The 20,686-nt window shown below is 43.0% G+C and overlaps 1 protein-coding gene across 6 annotated transcripts; it reads right to left on the reverse strand.

Annotated features, from left to right (window-relative positions):
- Positions 1 to 7,671: 7,671 nt before the first annotated feature.
- MTHFSD (methenyltetrahydrofolate synthetase domain containing) lies at positions 7,672 to 18,546 on the reverse strand. 6 transcript variants are annotated; one of them, XM_039356044.1, is made up of 8 exons: positions 18,168 to 18,546; positions 16,927 to 17,030; positions 15,329 to 15,442; positions 14,109 to 14,222; positions 12,458 to 12,548; positions 12,053 to 12,165; positions 9,985 to 10,110; positions 7,672 to 8,500 (listed from the first exon to the last, which is right to left on the reverse strand). In XM_039356044.1, the coding sequence occupies exons 1-8, from the start codon at positions 18,187 to 18,189 to the stop codon at positions 8,003 to 8,005; spliced, it is 1,182 nt and encodes a 393-aa protein (XP_039211978.1). In that variant the 5' UTR covers positions 18,190 to 18,546; the 3' UTR covers positions 7,672 to 8,002. The 6 variants fall into 6 exon arrangements, with proteins under 6 accessions (XP_039211978.1, XP_039211980.1, XP_039211977.1 ...); XM_039356046.1 differs by having other exon boundaries at positions 16,927 to 17,027; positions 18,168 to 18,545; XM_039356043.1 differs by lacking the exon at positions 15,329 to 15,442 and adding an exon at positions 15,189 to 15,302 and having other exon boundaries at positions 18,168 to 18,544.
- Between the last annotated feature and the right edge of the window lie 2,140 nt (positions 18,547 to 20,686).

A 20,686-nucleotide genomic window follows, 5' to 3' on the forward strand; every position in this document is an offset into this window, starting at 1 on the left:
AAACTGTCGTGAAACACAGTCACGTGACCCCGGGATGTTGCAAACCACTGTAAATGCAGCTGTTTATCAAGAACCACCTGCCTGGGAACTGCATGGCAACATTTTGAAAAGAGCAGAGTTTGGTGCACACATACGATACAATTCTCCCAATGTAAAGATATGGGCACAGTCAATCCTGATTTAAAAAACAGATGAGCCTATTTTAAAACATGGACCACACGTGTTTTAAAATGGCTGACGTGTTCTTTTGACAGGAGTCGGGTTTTGCTTTCATGAAAGCCTGGAGGTGGGGGGGCCGTGTTTTGCATCCCAATTAACCGGTCTCACTTGAGTCACTTTCACTGACCAAAGATAAGCTTTGCATGAGGGCTTGCTGAGGTGTAAGCCCTAATGGGAGTTGCCCTGAAGTCAGTCTGCCAACAATTCATCACCTTGAATTCAGTCTGCAAACAAACTTCCACCAGATTTCATTATGCCTTTGACTCTGTGTCTTTCTTCTTGAAAGCAAGCAAGCATAAACCGAGATCAAGTTTGCTCGAATGCAGGGATTTGGCCTGCTATTTTAGCCCCGATGTGTGATGCCCAACTGATAAAAGACAGGAAATGGCTACTTGGCTGAGGTAAACATGAAAGAGGGCCCTAAACACAAACCAGTGGTTTATTTCCAGGGAGGCCTCTTTCTCTAGCTGGACAATTTGTTCTTGGAAGAAAGTGACTCTTTTTCTTTGAATTGAGTGGAAGTAATTGATCAGTCCTCAGTCGTCTTGGCCAGGAAGAATCAAATTATCCAAGTGTGTCCTCAGGATATGTAGTTAAGAACTCAAGATGGCATCCACAAGGGTGTGATGGATGTTCTGGCCATTTTTACGGGCTTTGTGATGCCCATAAAAAACCTGGACCTATTTTGACCCCACCCCGTGGACATGTCTGAACAGGACAGATACGTAAAAGGAGAAATTAAGAGTCTCATTTGGATCTCAGGTAGCCTTGCATTCATTTATCTGTTTTTGGATTGTATCTACTGGCAATCTTATTAGATTCACGGCCTGGCTCCACCAAACCAACTGCCCCAAGTTCTGGATAACAAACCAGCAGGTCCCAATATTTTTGCGTCTCCAAGTGGTGTGTGGTTATTTAATTAATAGAAGGTTGATTATACCTTCCAATTTCAGAGCAAGCTACAACATGCAGTTCACAGCAACTAAATTTCAGGGTGGTGTTTTTCAAACTGGACCCCTTGAAGATGTATGGACCTCAGTTTCCAGAATTCCCCAGCCAGCCTGCTTGAAACTTACCACAAACCATGGTTCTAAATTCTGGCTTCCACAAACCAAAATGAGAACTTCTCTAACTTTGAATGACACATTAAGCCGATGACTTTAATTACTGAGCCAGGACAGGGCATTGAAAGGATCTCCCTTGTTCAACTTCTAGGGCTATTTCAGAATTTGTTTTGTTTTTCCCAGCACCAAAAAACTGGGGTCATGACTAATTCCCCAAATCTGGGACTATTTGAATTTTAAATATGGTGTTGAAAGCCAGCTAGAATTACAGCTGTGAAATATCTATTTAAAAAAAACCCCACTGCTCATTTACTTCTATTTAGCCTTCTCCAGTTTTTCTTTTAATGGTGCAAAAGCAGGAAGCAATATTTATAAAGTCAAGATTCTCAAAGATCTGTTTTTGGGAAAAAGTTATTCCAAAAGAGATTAAATATAGTTAAAGTTGATTCTAATTCAGTATTATTTCCTTCTTTCTCTAAAACAGGATTTTTTTAAAATGCCAAAATAGACATGAAGGAAACTTAGTGAAGCTGGAAGACTTCTTTACAGAGTAAACTAATAACCATATTAAAAAGCTATTAAATGTAACTGAAACAAGTAACAGCTATTTGTTTGGCTAGAAATAACTTTTTTTTTCTTATCTAAGAAATAAATCAATGGGTAGAAATAATGCCAGAACATAGAAACAATTTTACATTTTTCTGCAGTTCTTATTCATTTAAAAGAAATTGTTTACAATATTCTTTCTACTTACGTCACCTACTTCACGTTCTTCCCAGGCCTCAGTATTCACATAACTGTGGTTTGCAATATTACCGAGATGTAGAAGATGCTAATTATATACTGATACACTGTAAGGATTTTCAAATTTTTACACATTTGCTGCTAAGATTATCCTTTTGTTTTTACAACTGCAGAAGTTGCCAAAACATGGCAAGTAAAAAGAAATTAAATTGCCACTGAAACACCAAAAAAGAATATAATTCTCCTTGCTTCTTATTTGGCACGGTTTGCATCCTTCTAATATTATCCCTGGTTTATATAATACATTTCAGTAATTTTTAGGAAATATTTTGAATAGACTTTTGCATTAAAGCTGTAATTGCTAGCATAAAATTAGTAACAGTTACTTTTCTTTCTGACTCATTTTCTTTTCTTTTTTCTTTTCCTGATTTCTGGACCCACCACACTTGGAATGTCTCTAGAGATCAACTCATTTTTTTTTCCCTCAAGCTGATTATTCTAGGCCACGGAGAATTTTTTTTTTGTTCGGTTTACAGAGAAAAAAATCAATAGAACCCACTGAAGCAATTAGTAGCTCAAATTCCTCACTGTGAGCCTGTCTGGAATTGCTGCATTTGGGAATAATGTGGATTCTAGATTCTTGATTTTTAATATGTCCAGAGTTAGCAAATACTAATAAAAGAGAAAAGTTTTTCTCAAAGTGAACTGGCAATGATGCAGAGCAATGCGACTGTTTCAAAGTCTTTTTTCCCCCCGGTCACAGAGTAGCAGACACTTTTATTTCATTTTTTTAAAAAAATTCTTCTTTCTCCCTTCTCAAAATAAGGCTTGTCAATCAAACTGTAGAAAAAAAAAGAGCTGGTGCTAAAAGCAGGAGGGGTGCCTATTTGCAGAGCAATGAGGTTATAAATCCCCTTCTGGGCTTGCAAGAAATTGGTGTTAAATTGTTTGTGTCTGTCGCCTCTTCAACTGAAATACCCACCTCCGCGCATCTGTCCAGCGTGGAAAAATTCAACTCTCAATTTTTCCTTTCAAACAAGAGATTGAAACTACGCCATGCGGGATGCCAGACCTTTTTAATGGCTTTCTTAAATATCTAAAAAAAACGGGAAAGTCTTTCTAGTAACGTGGGCTGTATCAAAAGCATGCCTGCATTCCTTTGTGATGTTAAATTGTCTTCCTAATTTCTTCTTGGTATAAAGGGCTCTTTTCATAAAATGGTAAACCCGAGAAGTGAATTTCAAAAATCCAACAGGCGGCCAAGGTGCATGGAAAATTCCCAACTCTTTGCTGCCATCTAGTGGTTGTCTGGATTTCTTCAGACCGAATCTGAAAGCCGTGGAGGTAACCACATGTAGGCAGATCCATGCCATCTTGCCAGCTTGATGGAAAATGTTTGTCATTTTGTCAGTTAATGGGATTTTCTTCACTCCCTTAAATGCACCAGCCTAGCCAAAAGTTTTGGGATTTTTGTGGTGTTCCATCCAAACTCTACACAGGCCTGACCCTAATCTTAAAACTTAATCTAAAAAGGCAGATTCTTCTTATCCACGTTGTGTCCCTTTCAAACAGAAATTCAGATTGAGGCCCGAAGAATTCATATTTAACCGTATTTAAGGGTACGAGAGATCCTTTTCTGTAATATACAGAAAACACTACACCAATTAATTAATTCAACTGATTACTGAAGATCTATCTCAATCTATCTGTCCATCAAGGAGGCTAACAACAGCAAAGAAAGACAAAATGGGGAAAAAAGAAAAAGCAGCTTCTATGCAATCAAAATCCAGATTAAACTCTACAGTATTACAATAAAATTCCCCAGTGGCTTTATAATGCTTTCAAACTGATTGTTTTTCATATATGGGTGGGTTGTGGGGTTTTTTTTTTTTTGTTTTGTTTTTTGTCTTTCATCATGTAGTGTTTTGGTGCTGTTCTGCATAGGTTCAATAGCACCAAAAATCCACAGTGGCAAGACGTTTATCTGCAGGAAGCGTATAAACATAATTTAATACCAGAGATGTTTTTTTTCCCTGTGAACATGTCCTCCAAATGCCGAGATTCAATGAACCATCAAAATTAATGGCTTTTGAGCTGCAGCCACTAAGCCTTTTCCCCTTGATTTCAACTCCATCGCTCTGATTCATCCCTAGCTCAGTCAGCCTGAAGGCCAAAAGCAACAGTGGAGAAATATTTCATATAATCACTTTTGGAACTTCTAAAAAAATGCAACCCCATCCCACCTGCAACTTTATTTCTGCGGTAGCAAGAATCCACATCTCTGCATCAGGAGAGCATTTAACACTGAAACATCATAAATGCTCTGTTCTTCTGCAAAGAATCTGCAAACACCCCAAAAATTGCTGGCTTCATTTTTTCCCCCCTTCAACCTATATTCAGCCCTGATGATTTTTGTAGGCTTGTGAATATATCTGCTAGCACCCTAGAAGTTGTCCCAGGCCCCCTTCAGCATTAGCAAGAGAATTCTAACATTACCCTAGAAATGGATTCCAAGAAAAAAAATGGGATCAACCCCATTCAGTCTCTGCTTGGCCTTCTCCATTTGATCTTCTCAGGCCCAGGTGACCTTGGAGATGTTGGGCATCAGGGTCATAAGGAAGTCAAACTGATATAGGGTCTCCAGCTTGAGCTGGGGGTTGGACTAGACTACAAAGTCCCTTCCCACTCTGCTATCCTGTATTCTGATCAAAAAGTAGGGATGTCTATGATCCAACTTTTTCTTCAGGAAGTTCTCCAGATGAATGTACACCAGGGACACACTGTATTCTCACCTTAAATACTCAGTGTCAAGAAAAATAATCAAGGTAAAAAAGAGATAACCTGTAATAATGGGGAGATAATGGCAACCCCTGTGGGAAGGCCGTTCAACAACATCACATCTGGTTAGTGACATCTGCTTTCCTGTAGGTGGTGTTTCATGCACCCATTGTGCCACCTGCTGGAGAAGCAACCTCCAGCCCAGTTTTATGGAAAGTTTTGTTTCTACTAAGTTGAACTTTTAGGGAGAGAAAATCCTACTTAGGTTGAGTAATCTGAAGTTTTAGAACAGCAGATGCTGGATCTGTTTCTCAGCCACATCATTCGAGTAAAATCCTTTAAGTGAAGATCTGGGCTGATTTCCGGGCACTTAATATTCTGAGTCGCACTTGGAAAAGGAAATGTTGAAAATAGCTCCAGGCTCTTGAAACATGACAGTGGAAAGGCAGGCTGGGAATCTAAGGACCAGAATGCGAGTGACACCTGGATGAACAGGATCTAATAATGCTTCCCCAGAGATTTGCAAGGAACCAGCAGTTTATTATGTACAATAGGACCCTCATCCCTTGTTTATATGCAGCAGCAAAGAATAACCCCATAGCTCAATAGCCTGAATTGTAGTTTCCTTTTTGAGCTGAAAAAAAATTTGCTTTGCTTAAAACGGTCCAAAATGATAGAAGTCTGAAAAGCAAATCACCTTTTGAGATTCTAATAGCTAAGTTCATTCTGAAGGCGGATCTTTCCTTCTTCCCCTTCTCCCTCCCTCCCTCCCTTCCCCTTTCCTTGTTTTCCTTCCTTCTTTCCTTCTTCCCTCCCTCCCCCCTTCCTCATCTTCCTTTGTTCCTTTCTTCTTCCCTCCCTCCCTCCCATCCATCCATCCATCCATCCATCTACATTGATTTTCCTCCATCTGCTTTGGGAGCACATCAGCCTGCCTGGTGCAAGTCCATTTCATTGACTGGGGTTAGAGTGACTGCATTAAGCCTTCACATGGTTGCCTTGGTTTTAGTTTACTGTCTTAGTAAGACTCAGAACTGTGGTTTGTGCTACACTCAGCTCATGAATGCAGGCACTTGCAGCTTGTGCTAGAAACCGTGCTTACAAACTATAGCTCAAGCAAGGCCACAAACTCAAGGCTAGAGAAAAGTCTCTATAGCACTTCTCAGTTGCAAATCTTGATAAGCCTTGTTTGTGAATGACACCTTACTCTATCTGGCAGGCATAATCTAAGAGAGGGAAGGAAATATGTTTTCCCCTGTTTTTCCTATTGTGTTGATGGCTTTTCAATCCTTGCAAGGTGCTCCTGTCATTGCATCAGACTCTGGCTTTCTTTTGGTGAGGAAAGAAATCAGCAGAGGGAAGAATAGAGTAGAACAATCTGCCAGTTTTCTTTTTTCGTTCTTTTTAAACAGTAACACTCTACAACCTTGGGAAGGTTTATTTTAATGCTTTCTGAAAGGCCCACCTCTCTTGAGGCACAATAATATACTTAAAATACACTTAGTAGCACACCCTGGAGGTATGAAAAGATTTCCAACTCTCTCCGATTTTAAAGTAAAGAAACATTTCATTGCTTATTTTGACTTCCTGCCTGAGATCAGCTGCGAAAGAGCTTCTGTTGAGAAAGAAGTACAGCCAAATTCAACTTTTTGTTCCAACAAAGCAAAGACACACACACACACTCACTCACTCACTCTCTAGAACTGCTTTGCTTTTGTTTTGCAATAAGCATTTGTCAGTACTTTCTAAATTTAGTCTTTCTGTCAACAATCTCCTGTAGAGAAACTAGTGACTGAGGCTTGAGACTCGCTGGTCAAGAGGGCAGAGGAGTATCCCACAGCCCACTCCAGCTTGGATACCCTCTGGGAATAAACTGTGGACTAGAAACCTAACCACCTGAAGGGCACCTGGTTGAAGAAGGGTAAGCTCATGTTTACCGGGAGGGGAAAAAAACATTTTCTGTAAGACTCGCCCTTCCTTCTGATTTTCCAAACTATTCTGTAGTGAACAAAGATATAGACACCTTGTTTTTGTGGGGTGCTTGGTGCTCTCTGAGCTTGGTTGTTTCCTTGCAGACGTTTCATGACCCAATTAGGTGGCATCATCAGTGCTAGAAGGGAGTGGGGTTTGTAGAGAGGAGGAGGAGAGGATGGAGGAGGAGGAGGTGGAGTAAGATTGTGGGGTGCTTGGTGCTCTCTGAACTTGGTTGTTTCCTTGCAGATATTTCATGACCCAACTAGGTGACATCATCAGTGCTAGAAAGGAATGGGGTGTATGGAGTGAAGGAGGAGAAGGAGAAGGAGAAGAAGAAAGAAAAAAAGAAAAAGAAAAAGGAGGAGGAAAAGGAAGAAGGGGGGAGGAGAAAGAGGGGGAGGAGGAGAAAGACTGTGGAATGCTTGGTACTTTCTGAGATGGGTGGTTTTCTTGCAGACATTTCATTACCCAAATAGGTAATATCTTGAAGAAGATACCTAGTTGGGTCATGAAACATCTCCAAGAAAACCATCCAGCTCAGAGAGCATCAAGGACTCCACAGTTCAACCCGGAGCTACATATATTCTCTTCTGTTAGCAAACAAAGAACTCTTTGCTTGATAAATATCAACTCAGTAGCACTTGCCTTTCAATAGGCTATACAATAAGGATCTGAGGTGGAGAGAGCCACCACAAGAGTTGATAGGCATTACTCAAGAGTTGTGCTATGCAAAGGAACAGACACTTCGCAGAAAGGAGAGACCAGCCAAAGGTCAAAAAGGATCTTTCCTTCTGCAACCCAACAGAGTGTATTAACATCTCCGAGTCTTGATGCAAACCCAGATTGGGTACCTTCTCATATTCTAAAGACCACAGATAACAAAACACTGAACTGGTGTTGCTTTGTAATGTGTGTGTGTGCGGACAAATACAAATCAGAGCCCTTCTCCAGAAAACATGTCCACTCGTGAAGGAGGTTGGGAGCTTCAAGTGAACTCTATCCAGAAGATTACAGGTGTTGCCCTAATCTGCTCTACAACTTCACTACACCTTCTCCACCTAATGGTGTGAAAAAGTCAAAAGGCCAAGAAAACAGCTGTCATATAAATAATCAAACCGCCCAGATGTAGCACAGCCTCATCTCTGGTAGACCGCCCCATCAAACTCTTGGCTGGCTGCCATTTTGCTATCAAACTGGCATCTGTTTCAGCAGGTCCTTCTCCGCTAACGGGGACTAGGAGCCATTTTGCCCGACTGGTTCCTGGCCCATTCCACCCGCAGCAAACGCCCTTGGAGAGTTAAGCCTTGCAAAGCTGTGATGGCCTCTTCAGCCTTGGATTGATCACCGTAGCTGAGGAAGGCTTGGTGATGTGCGCCTCGCCAGGAGAGCCTTGCCGGAGTCACGTGGTGCTTTTTGAGGGCCTCCTTTAAGTCACTCACTCTGGTTCCAGAGGAGATGTTGCCCACGTAGACGGTGGCAGGAACACTGAGGTGGCCTCTTTCATCTGATAAAGCCCCTTCTTCTCCCCTTGGCTGGGCCAAGCCGGTCTCTGCCTGTGACCAGCTGCCTTCTGGAACATTCTCATTGGCTACTCTCGGTGTCTTCCTAGCCCTCAAAACCTCAGGCCATTCATCTTTGAGGAGAACAGTTTTGCCTTCCAGCTTCTCTCTGCCGTGAAGAATCCTGAGGACTGGGATTTTCTTCAGAGTTTCCTGGCTGATCTAAAAGGAATAGAAACAAAAGTGAAGCAAATTACAGGGTAACGACCATAGCTACCACCTGATTTTTCCAGGAGCATCATGAGGGCATCAAAAGAGGCTTAAGATAAGACCAATTAATCTGAAGAACAAGATGCTGCCAGGAAATATTGTGTGTGTGTGTGTGTGTGCTTGACCAACTGCCCTATTGAAACCCCATCATCCTTACAATTATCTCCATAGAATGGAGCAACATCTGTCTGTCTGTCTGTCTGTCTGTCTGTCTATCTATCTATCTATCTATCTATCTATCTATCTATCTATCTATCTATCTATCTCTATCTGTCTCTATTTGTCTGCCTCTCTCTCTGTGCCCACCTCTCTCTCTCTCTCTCTCTCTCTCTCTCTCTCTTTCATCTATCTATCAATCAAATTTATATACTGAAGCTGTCTGTCTCTCCTGAAGGGGACTAATTTATCCTAATCCTGAAACCCAACTAGAAATTCTGAAGGTGAGGAAGGTAAGTTAAGTACCTCTGAAGCTGTGAAAACCTACACTGGGTAATAAAAACTCAGAAGGGAAAGGTCCTTTTCAAAAAATGCAACCCCTCTCAGGGCTGCGCATGTTGACAATTCTTCTGATGTCCCATTCCTGTAGTATTTGCCATCACAATCAAAGCCCCTGTATTTTTTTTCCTTCCTTTTTCCTCCTTCCTGTCTTCTCTGCTGGGGGGGGGGGGAGGAACTTCACAAGAGACTCTCGTCCTGGTCCAGATCCCTGGCTAAAGAGGTAGCAGTGCTGGGATCAAAAAGGACTTCTTCAATCAAGGAAACAGATGGGAGCGCCTGGAGGGAGATCTTTGCCCTCCGGCAGAATGAAAGCTTTCATCTCCTTTTCCCTGATAAGTGAAGATCAGTCAGATAAGCAGGATCAGGCTGCAGACCAATCTTGTCTGCTGGGGTGTCAAAATCGGCACCAAGATGAAAGCGTCTCTGGAGCCTCAGCCAGAAGCTGGCAGATTTCTCTTGCAAGACTAGAAGCCAGGGAGCCCAAAACAACCAAGAAAAGATTTATGGAGATTGAATTCCAACACCAAAAAGGTGTGTGTGTGTGTGTGTGAGAGAGAGAGAGAGAGAGAGAGAGAAAAGAAGAAGAAGAAGAAGAAGAAGAAGAAGAAGAAGAAGAAGAAGAAGGAGAAGGAGAAGGAGAAGGAGAAGAAGAGGAGGAGGAGGAGGAGGAAGAGGAAGAAGAAAAAGAGAAGGAGGAGGAGGAGGAGGAGGAGGAGGAGGAGGAGGAGGAGGAGGAGGAGATGGAAGGGAGACAGGAATGTCCGAGGCTGAGCACAGTAGCATCCAAGGCCATCCTTGATAGAAACAGGAAAGAAGGAATTAAAGTCACTTAGAAAATTTAGCTAGGTTGGTGTTTCTCAACCCTGACAACTTGAAGAGAAGTGGACTTCAACTCCCAGAATTCTCCAGCCGGCCATGGAGTTGCAGAGGAAACCTACCTTATGCCACATGATTCCCCAAGGTTTCGGCCGCTTGCATTCTGTCTTGATGATCCTTGTTGGGGTAAGGATATAATCCACAGTTAGATCATGGTCATCTAGAAGCTCTTCTGGAATATCCACTACCTAGTAGAGATGCCAAAGTGTAGGATAATCCCACGGGGGTCCTTCAGTACCTTCAAAGGACAATTTTTCACTTAATCAAAGCATTTCCCTCACCCCCCATTTCTACAATCTGGGGTCTCTCCAGAAATATGAACTTCAGTCCTGGAGTTTCTCAGCCAGCCTGGCCATTTCCAAAACTCTGGAAGTTGATTTTCATGGGTCAGCCTGAGAAGGTGTCCACGTTGGAGAAGGCTGATTTGAGGTCCTAATGATCAGCACCAGAACCTTGACTTGGGCCTAGGAATTTTGGACAGTAGATGAAGCTGTCCTAGGCAAAACCAGACCCCAGTCCACCTTGCTCAGAATGATTTACCTTGATTAGGAGAAAGTTCTCTGGCATTGCAAGCAAAGAACACGGGATCTTCTGAAACAAATCAAGTGGCACGTTCGACTTAAATGAGCACCATTCTTTTACTAGAGCTGGTGCAGCTGACATAATCCTGACCCCAGATTGCTCTTTATATTGCACAAAATTAGTGTGTCGGTGGTATTCTGGAAGCCCTTGAGAAGGGGGTCTCAGGGCTGTTCTCTGTCACTGATCAAGGTGAGCTGAATCACCACTTCTTTTCACGAGAAACATTTATCCTAGGTCAGTGTCAAAGATGCTTTTTCATAAGGGCACCTTTTTCATGTATGGTGGACATGTAGAGAAGCACAGGTGTATTGGCGTATGGTCTGGGATTGGGCAATAGAAATGACTAGGCAAAACATTCAATACAAACCGGAGACATTACTATTAGGAATACTAGGGAAAAATGTAAATAAAGAGGACACATATTTAATTATCCATGTGGTCACAGCAGCAAGGATACTATTTGCTCAAAAGTGGAAAGCAATGGAAGTACCAAGTGGGGAAGGACTAATAAAGAAAATCATGCATTGCGCAGAACTAGATCGGATAACTAAAAGATTAAAAAATCAGGAAGAAACAGAATTTTATCGAATATGGAATAAATTTTATAGATGGAGGGAAAAAAATTGGAGGTCACAGTAAAGAGATAAACTGAGATAGAGACTAGAAATGTATAGTTGTATATAGGTACTGTATATTATATGTAATTAATGTACAATATGGACTGAGATGTCAGTCAAAGACGATTTACCATGTTCAATGTTTTTAATCCTTTTTTTTTCTTTGTACTTAATAAAAATTTAAATTAAAAAAAAAGATGCTTTTTCATGAGGCAACTGGACTTTCTTGTTTTTTCTCTGAAGATATTTCGCTTCTCAGCCAAGAAGCTTCTTCAGCTCTCAGTGCATAGCTAAATGTCTATGTTTCTTGGATGAGAAGCGAAACCTCTTCAGAGAAAAACAATTAAGTCCAGCTGTGCCGCATGAAAAGGCATCCCTGGGATAACTATGACCTGGATGACTGAGAATCTCTATAGGCCAGTGGTTCTCAACCTGTGGATCGGGACCCCATTTGGGGTCGAACGACCATTTCACGGGGGTCGCCAAACAACGCAGTCCGCCATTTTTCCCCCCTTTTCCTTAGCTGTGCTACTCCTTTTTATTCTATTGGCTTTTGAAAGCCAATAGAATAGACTCTCTTAAATAGAGTCTAATTCTATTGGCTTTCAAAAGCCAATAGGAATTGTCCAGGCTGTCTCTGCCCTGCTGAGCCCGCCAAAAGTCCCATTCTGCAAACGGTGCTGCACCCGTTGAGTAGTCCTCGACTTACGACCGGATGGGGGTCGTGGCATTAAAAAGGTTGAGAACCACTGCTCTAGACATCTTAGATCAGTGCTTCTCAACCTCGGCACCTTTAAGAAGGGAAGACTTCAACTCCCAGAATTTGGCAGTTGAAACCCCTCCATCAAAGTTTCTGAGGTAGGGCAACGTTGCCTTCAATCTCTCTCTCCCTCCTCCCAAAGGTTTTTAGCTCCCTGGCCCTAACCATTACCTGGCAGTCATGGACCGCTGTGATGACCACCGTCCTCTGCCCTACGGCTCCCATAGAAACCATCATGGCATATTCCATGTCCGCGAAGCCTTCTCCTTTCCCGATCCGCCAGCCTATAGTAAGAAAAGGGAGCACCTGTCTAAAACAGGAATTCAAACATCGAGTTACAGCAGGGCCAAAAGGACGGAGAGGACCCTTCGTTTTTCCCCAGCTGGCCCGAAGCCCTCCTGAGATGCAAAGAGGTCACTGAATCTCATCAAATCCCCGCTGAAATAGTTCTCCGGGGATCTGGGAGAGCCCATCATTTTGCTGGGAGAGGCCAAAAGAGTCTCAAATGTTAGCAGGAACTAAGATAAAGAGACAAAGCCGGCATGGAAATGAGAAGGACACTTGACAGCCACCAACCTTTCTCAGAGACAGCCACTGATCCCACCACAATCAGGTCCACGTGGACTTTTGCATCTAGCCCTACTGGGACACTATAACCTCTGACACCCTAAAAAAAAGAGGGGGGGGGAGAAAGACAAGACATGATAATCAGGAGAAAGAAAATATTTCTGAAATCTCCCCTTCCTACATCTCCATCAGGGGTGTCCAACCTTGGCAGAGTTAAGACCTGTGGACTTCTACAGACCTGCTGGCCAGTGGACTTCTGGGAGTTGAAGTCCACAAGTCTTAACGTTGCTAAGGTTGGACACTCCCTGCTCTACGTGGACATTAACCATTCAAGCATTCAAATAGGTAGGAACCATCCCTAGGCTTCACATCACTTGAAAATATCTGTCAGCAACTAAGATGCTCTAATTGTCTAGGTTAATTTTTGGCTACGATTGATTAGGCAGAACACAGATCTAGGTTGTCATTTCAACACCAGCCCTCTACTGTAGGGTATCAATATGATCTAACTCAGTGTTTCCCAAACTTGACAATTTTAAGGCATGTGGACTTCAACTCCCAGAATTCCACAGCCAGCGTTGCTGGCTGTGGAATTCTGGGAGTTGAAGTCCACATGCCTTAAAATTGTCAAGTTTGGGAAACACTGATCTAACTCAAAGCAAATGTAAATGGGCCTTTTCCAGAAGCTGCGCTGATGTCCTCTCATCAGTTCTACTATTGGGAAGATTTCACGGGACTCTGTATTTCCAGAGACTTTGTCCTTGTTGATCCAGGGAAGCAGAAACTCTCCCTCATGTCCTCCTACAGCAGGGGTGTCAAACTGCTGGCCCACGGGCCGGACACATCACGCGGAAGCCGCGCCCACCCCATGGCTGGCAATGGCAAAACCGTCCCGATAACATTGCGCGACGTCATGTGATATCGCGAGTTTGACATGTCTGTCCTTGTTGTTAATTGTGAAGTCATGTCCGACCCATCGCGACCCCATGGACAATGTTCCTCCAGGCCTTCCTGTCCTCTACCATCTTCTGGAGTCCATTTAAGCTCACACCTACTGCTCCGGTGACTCCATCCAGTCACCTCATTCTCTGTTGTCCCATTCTTCTATTGCCCTCAATCTTTCCCAGCATTAGGCCCTTCTCCAGTGAGTCCTTCCTTCTCATTAGGTGGCCAAAGTATTTGAATTTCAACTTCAGGATCTGGCTTTCTAAAGAGCAGTCGGGGTTGATCTCTTATGTCTGTCCTACAGTGTCCTTTTTTAAATGAGGCTCCAAGACACACTCTGATCTCCTCGAATGTCTCTAAATTTGAAGGTCACACTTATAAATTTTACCATCATTATTTTTTAAGGGATGCCAAGCCCACATTCACGTGTCAGGTGTCCAAATACTTTCACCAAGTTATACAACTGCAAAACTTTTAATCAGATACATCATTTTATTGTCCTTTTTTTTTTGTTTTGTTTCCCAAGAACGAATTGAGCCAAACTAGCTTTTTTTATTATTATTCTAAAGGCTGGGCAGACTGTAATAAATGTGTTTGATTTGTCGTTTCAACACAAGAGGGCACCAAAGTGCCGCGTTGAAGTGGACAGATAAAAAGGGGACCTTCTAAATCAGCCACACGATGCAATCCAGCCTCACTTGTTTGTGACACTTACTTGGGAGGTTGCACATTTTCTTAGGGTCTCCTTAGTGGCCCTGGGAGGAGGCACGATTCTGTTGAACAGCCCTGTACGCAGACGGGGGGTGGGCACCAGGAGGGTTTTCCTGGCCTGCAAGAAGAGGAAATAAGTCAATGGAGCAGCCTTCCAATTATAATTGTACGTTGCTTTCTAAACTTAATTGTTTAAATTTCTTACAGACGTTTCATTGCCCAGCTAGGTAACATCACCAGTCCTAACACTGATAATGCCTAGTTAGGGAATGAAACATCTGCAAGAAAACAACAAAACAGACAGCACCAAAGGCCCACAGTCATTGTTCTCCTCCTCCTCCTCCCTGCAAACCCCACTCTCTACTAGCACTGATGTTCCCTAGTTGGGTAGTGAAACATCCACTAAAAGCAACAAAACAGACAGCACCAAAGGCCCAGAATTGTTGTTGTTGTTGTTGTCCTCCTCCTCCTCCTCCTCCTCCTCCTCCTCCTCCTTCTCTCTGCAAACCCCACTCTCTACTAGCACTGATGTTCCCTAGCTGGGTAGTGAAACATCCACTAAAAGCAACAAAACAGACAGTACCAAAAGCCCAGAGTCGTCGTCGTCCTCCTCCTCCTCCTCCTCCTCCTCCTCCTCCTTCTCTTCACACCCTATTCCTTCCTAGCACTGATGATATTCCCTAGTTGGCTCATGAGACGTCTGCAAGAAAACAACCAAACTCAAAGAACACCCTGGACCCTGCAGTTCAACCCTGACTAACTCTCCCCCACTTAAGACTCAACAACCCCCCCCCCCAGAAAATGATAAAACGAGTCAAAAGGAAGCGTTTGCTCACATCATTCATGATGGACTTATGGAAGACATTAGCACAAAATGGGATGGTGAGGACAATTTTGAAGACCAGAAGAAAGGCACAAGCAGAAGTTATGGAAAGGGAGAATATACATTGGAGGTAGTGGTGACAATGACTAAGTAGACTACATATTTGGAAGAATTAGAGCTTCATAAGGTAGGGACGGCTTTTAGGGATCTTTGATAGAATATCTCTGGTTTGATTTCCTTGAGCAATGAAAACTTGTTTACCTGGATCACCGACAGGCGGATCCCCTCGAGAGGTTTGTCTGGATCCACCTTCACTTCCCTGGCTTCATCAAACTCATCCCAGCTTTTGATGGACACCCCTGTTTGGAAAGATCCCTGCAAGGAAAACGTGACCTACTCACTTCCAGGGTTAAAAAGCGGATGTCCTTCTGGGGAGAGTCAGGGTTGGCTTTAACTGTCCTGGCACTTTGGAATTCCCCCAAATCTAGAATTTGCACCGAGGCAAGAGAAGCGCCCTGTTGGGTAAGACAGCTCAGATCAGTGAGGGACCCATACAACTATGGCAACTGTCTTCCTAGTTTCTTTCTAGAAGAGACTGGACAATCATTTGTCTGAAATGGTATAGAGTTTCCTGCCTGAGCAGGGGGTTGGACTAGAAGACCTCCAAGGTCCCTTCCAGCTCTATTCTATTCTATTCTATTCTATTCTATTCTATTCTATTCTATTCTATTCTATTCTTCTGTTCTATCCTAATTGTATCCTATCCTATTCTCTATTCTATTTCTATTCTTCTGTATTCTCTTCTCTTCTCTTCTATTCTTCTGTTCTATCCTAATCCTATCCTATCCTATCCTATCCTATCCTATCCTATCTTCTATTCTATTCTATTCTATTCTATTCTTTCTTCTGTTCTATCCTAATTGTATCCTATCCTATCCTCTATTCTATTCTATTTCTCTTCTCTTCTGTATTCTCTTCTCTTCTCTTCTACTCTATTCTACTCTACTCTATTCTTCTATCCTAATCCTATCCTATTTTCTATTCTATTCTCTATTCTATTCTATTTCTATTCTCTTCTGTATTCTCTTCTCTTCTACTCTACTCTACTCCACTCTATTCTTCTGTTCTATCCTATCCTCTATTCTATTCTCTATCCTATTCTCTATCCTATTCTCTGTTCTATTCTATTCTATTCTATTCTATTCTATTCTATTCTATTCTATTCTATTCTATTCTATTCTATTCTATTCCTATTTCTATTTTGTATTCTCTTCTCTTCTATTATTCTCTTCTCTTCTCTTCATCTATCTAGGCTACTGTTTCTCAACCTTGAGAACTTGCAAAGGTGTGGACTTCAACTCCCAGAATTCCCCAGCCAGCAAAAACTGGGTCTATGCCTCTTCAAGGTGCCAGCTGACAATGGCAACTTGAGAAACATTGCTTTAGACTAAGCCTGGGCATTTTATGGCCTGTGGTCTCACCCATCCCACAGGGTGTCCCAGTCCAGCCCACACTGGTAGGTGGCATGGGTGGGGGATGGGGCGATGGCCCTTTTTCTTTTTTCCCGTCCTTTTCTTCAGACTCTTTCTTTCACTTTACGGCCCCTCTTTTAATAAAAATTGTGTTCGTTTGTGTGTGTAAGAGGCACAAAGACCAAGGAGGGTTTACGGAAATGCCCTTTTGAATGTAACAATTGAATTGCTTGAATTAATTAAATATTATGAAAATCCATTCATTGTTACCAGGGCTGCACCCGTGATTTTAGTAATTTCCGAGATGAAAAAGTACAGTTTGGGCAGCTTTGAGAATTTAATGAGAACCTTTTGAGCGCAAAGTATTTGGGTCCTCTAATTAACTGGAAGCACTCTGTGTGTCTTGATTGTAAGAACTAAAAGAGTATTCTGGAATTTAACCGTATGCCTTTAAATATATTATTTAATATGAATCGTTAAATGTTCTTGTGGATGCAGAAGTGGGGAAGGAGAGAAGAGAGAAATACCTTGAAATTGGGAATCCGATGGTGGACCGGTCTTGGAAAATCAGCCAGGTTATGGGCTTCCATGTAATCCCAGATTTTGTTTCGGATGTTCCATTTGGAAACTTCTCATGGGGGGAAGAAGAAGAAGAAAAGAGATCAAACTCACCCCTAAGTTTTTCCTTTAGTTTTCAGGCTAAGCTAAGCTGTAAATGCATATTTATCTATATTTATCTATTTATAGTTATATATTTTACTTATATTCTATTCTATTCTATTTATATTTATCCATATTAATCTATTGCATCTTAAAAATATTTTTCTCCAAGGAATGTCAAGTTTTTTTTGTGTGTGGCTGGGGATGATGGGACATATAATCCACCTTTTTTAGGAAGGCGCCACTTTAGTAAAGGATGGCCAACTCCTTCCATGATGCAGCAATTTGTTTCTCAGCCTTGGCCCCTTGAAGATGTGTGGACTTCAACTCCCAGAATTCCACAGGTCATCTTCTGCACCATGCTGGCTGGGGAATTCTGGGAGTTTGAAGTCCAGACGTTTTCAAGTCATCAAGGTTTTTAAGAGACTGGACAATCACTTGTCTCAAATGATAGGGCAGTGGTTCTCAACCTTTTTAATGTCGCGACCCCCAACCGGTCGTAAGTCGAGGACTACTCAACCGGTCGTAAGTCGAGGACTACTCAACTGGTGCAGCACCGTTTGCAGAATGGGACTTTTGGCGGGCTCAGCAGGGCAGAGACAGCCTGGACAATTCCTATTGGCTTTTGAAAGCCAATAGAATTAGACTCTATTCAAGAGAGTCTATTCTATTGGCTTTCAAAAGCCAATAGAATAAAAGGGAGTAGCACAGCTAAGGAAAAGGGGAAAAAATTGGCGGACTGCGTTGTTTGGCGACCCCCGTGAAATGGTCGTTCGACCCCAAATGGGGTCCCGACCCACAGGCTGAGAACCGCTGTGATAGGGTCTCCTGCTTGAGCAGGGGGCTGGACTAGAAGACCTCCAAGGTCCCTTCCAGCTCTATTCGGATTCTGATTCCGAATGAACGGAAGCCACCTCACGCAGGGACCCATCAGCTAAGCACGTCGGCAGGGGGCGCACATTTCTGAGGCGAGAGCAGGCTGGTTCGTGAGAATGCGCCCAGATGCGGGCAAAGAGGAGGCTCAGTCCCCGAGTCTTCTGCCCGCCGAGCTAAAGGTCGGCTCCTCTCCTTTGCCTCCCTTCTCTTCCTGTAAAATCCTTCCTCTTACCGGAGCTCCCCATCCGCTCCATGGTCCTTGTCGGGGGCAACCTCCAGAGCGAGATCAAAGCCTCGGAAGCCAGGACGTCGTAGCCGAGCGCTTCATCCGCCAGTTACATTGTAGCGCCGCCCCTGCGCTCCCACGGCCACGTGTCTGCTCTGACTATGGCAGCCGAAGGGGGACAAGCCGTCGAGCGTCTCCCGCCGCTCAGGATCCCCCCCAGGGCGGCTGGACAGGATCAAAGGGTCGCCTCGCTGTGGGGTCAGCATCCTTTCCGCCTGCGAACCGCTAGATTTTCGGGAAAGGAGATACTGCAAAGTTTAAATCCTTCCTTCTTTCCTTTCCTTTCCTTTCCTTCCCTTCTTTCCTTTCCTTCCTTCCTATTTCAACTTCCTTTCCCTCATTTCTTCTCTACCTTCCTTCCTTCCCTTTTCCTTTCCTTTCTTCCTATTTCAACTTCCTTCCCCTCATTTTCTTCCTTCCTTCTTCCTTCCTTCCTTCTTTCTTCCTTCCTTTCCTTTCCTTTCTTCCTATTTCAACTTCCTTTCCCTCATTTCTTTCTTTCCTTCCTTCCTTCCTTCCTTCCTTCCTTCCTTCCCTTCTTTCCTTTCATTTCTTCCTATTTCAACTTCCTTCCCCTCATTTCTTCCCTTCCTTCCTTCCTTCCTTCCTTCCTTCCTTCCTTCCTTCCTTCCTTCCTTCCTTCCCTTCTTTCCTTTCATTTCTTCCTATTTCAACTTCCTTCCCCTCATTTCTTCCCTTCCTTCCTTCCTTCCTTCCTTCCTTCCTTCCTTCCTTCCTTCCTTCCTTCCTTCCATTCTTTCCTTTCCTTTCTTCCTATTTCAACTTCCTTCCCCTCATTTCCTTCCTTCCTTCCTTCCTCCCTTCCTCCATACTTCTTCTCTGGGAGTAGGAGATCTTCCCCATTTCAAAGTTAGCTCCACTATTTTTTTGGGGGGGGGGAGGGAGGGGTGACAAATTACTCCGACCTCTCCCTCCTCTCTTCCTAACATCTTGCTTGGCTAAGAGTTCAGGAAAGCAGAGTCCTCTTTTGTAACATTTTGGAATGTTCACCTTGGGCAATTCTCAACGCGTGTAGAAAGCTTTGCTCCCTACAGACGCCAACACGCCTCATAGCTATTTGCTATTTGTACTCTCTCTCTCTCCCCCTCTCCCTCTCTTCCTCCCTCCCTCTCTCTCTGTCTCTCCCTCCCTCTCTTTCTCTCTCTGCCTCTCTCTCCCTCCCTCTCTCTCTCTCTCTCTGTCTCTCTCTCTCTTTCCCTTTCCCTCTCCCTCCCTCCCTCCCTCCCTCCCTCTCTCTCTCTGTACTATCGCAGTCCATACACGAGGTGTCACTGTCTTCAAAGAGACTAAACTTTTTTTCCAAAAAAGGATTACAATTCATTCTTTTGACCTCTAGAGGGCAGTAAACGCCAGGCGTGATGATTGCTGACAATCGCGGTGGCTCCGCCGGCAGTCTTAACGATTACGCTGAATTACCTATTTCCAGGGTTTTTGTGGGCAAAGCGGCGCGGTTCGCCTCGCCCGTAGCCCCTGAGGTCTCCGCATTCTTGAAACAATTCCACGGGGCAGGGAATGGAAAGGAAGCGAGGTGCGTGAAGATGCTAAATGGCGTTGACCGAGGCAACTGCGTGGAAGGAGTGGGAAGTTTGCGCGCCGCTACCCTTTGCCAAACTCGCTCGCGCGGGGAAAGGGCCCCATATTTTTAATTTACAAGACAGGTGGTGTCATTTAGGATCAATAATTATGCGAGCGCATGTGACTGTAGGAATTTTATTTTAAAAGACAAAAGGTTTTTTTTTTTTTTTAAAAAAAATAAGTATCGTGTAATTTAAGAGAAAGCTACAAATATCTTTCTTTTCTTTTAGGTAATTTAATACAAACGTCCTTTCTAGAAAATTAGCCATCAGGAATGCAGGTAGAGCGAGTAAGATCATTTATTCTCCAAGAGAAGAAAACTTATTTTTCCCTTTGAAAAATTCTATCAGGTCTTTTACAGGACGTGATTATGATAAGGATTAATGCATAACTAGATCCTCATTTCTGCGTGTCCTTTCTAGTTCATTTCCCAATTATTTCATTCATATTTTTGACCAATATTTAATTAGACATTGGAAGGCTGGATTAATCCTTATCATCAAGTAAAGCAGAACGAAGAAAAGCTTTTAAGAACACTGCAAACGTAACCTTTTCTTGACTTAATTTAACATTACTAATTTATTTAACTTTTTTCATCTCTTTGCTTTGTCTTCTCACAGAAAGACGCCTCCTTCCCCCCCCCGGAAAAAAAAATCACGGGAGAAAAATCGAAAAAGGGATTTCGATTTTGTAAAGGGATTTTCCAATCATTTTAGCAAGCTTCCTTTTAGTTTAAATAATTGCCTCTCAAGTTTCCTGCATTTGAAAATACAAATATTCCTCTGAGTTCCTCCTCAAAAGAAGTCAGTTTTTCCGAAGCTGGGTTTTTTTTTTTTCTTTGTAACTTTCATACTGAAGCGCTGTAGTTT

Source organism: Crotalus tigris, unplaced genomic scaffold (assembly GCF_016545835.1).
Source record: "Crotalus tigris isolate CLP2741 ecotype Arizona unplaced genomic scaffold, ASM1654583v1 scf7180000018783.1386937, whole genome shotgun sequence".
In the NCBI taxonomy this organism is placed as follows: domain Eukaryota; kingdom Metazoa; phylum Chordata; class Lepidosauria; order Squamata; family Viperidae; genus Crotalus; species Crotalus tigris.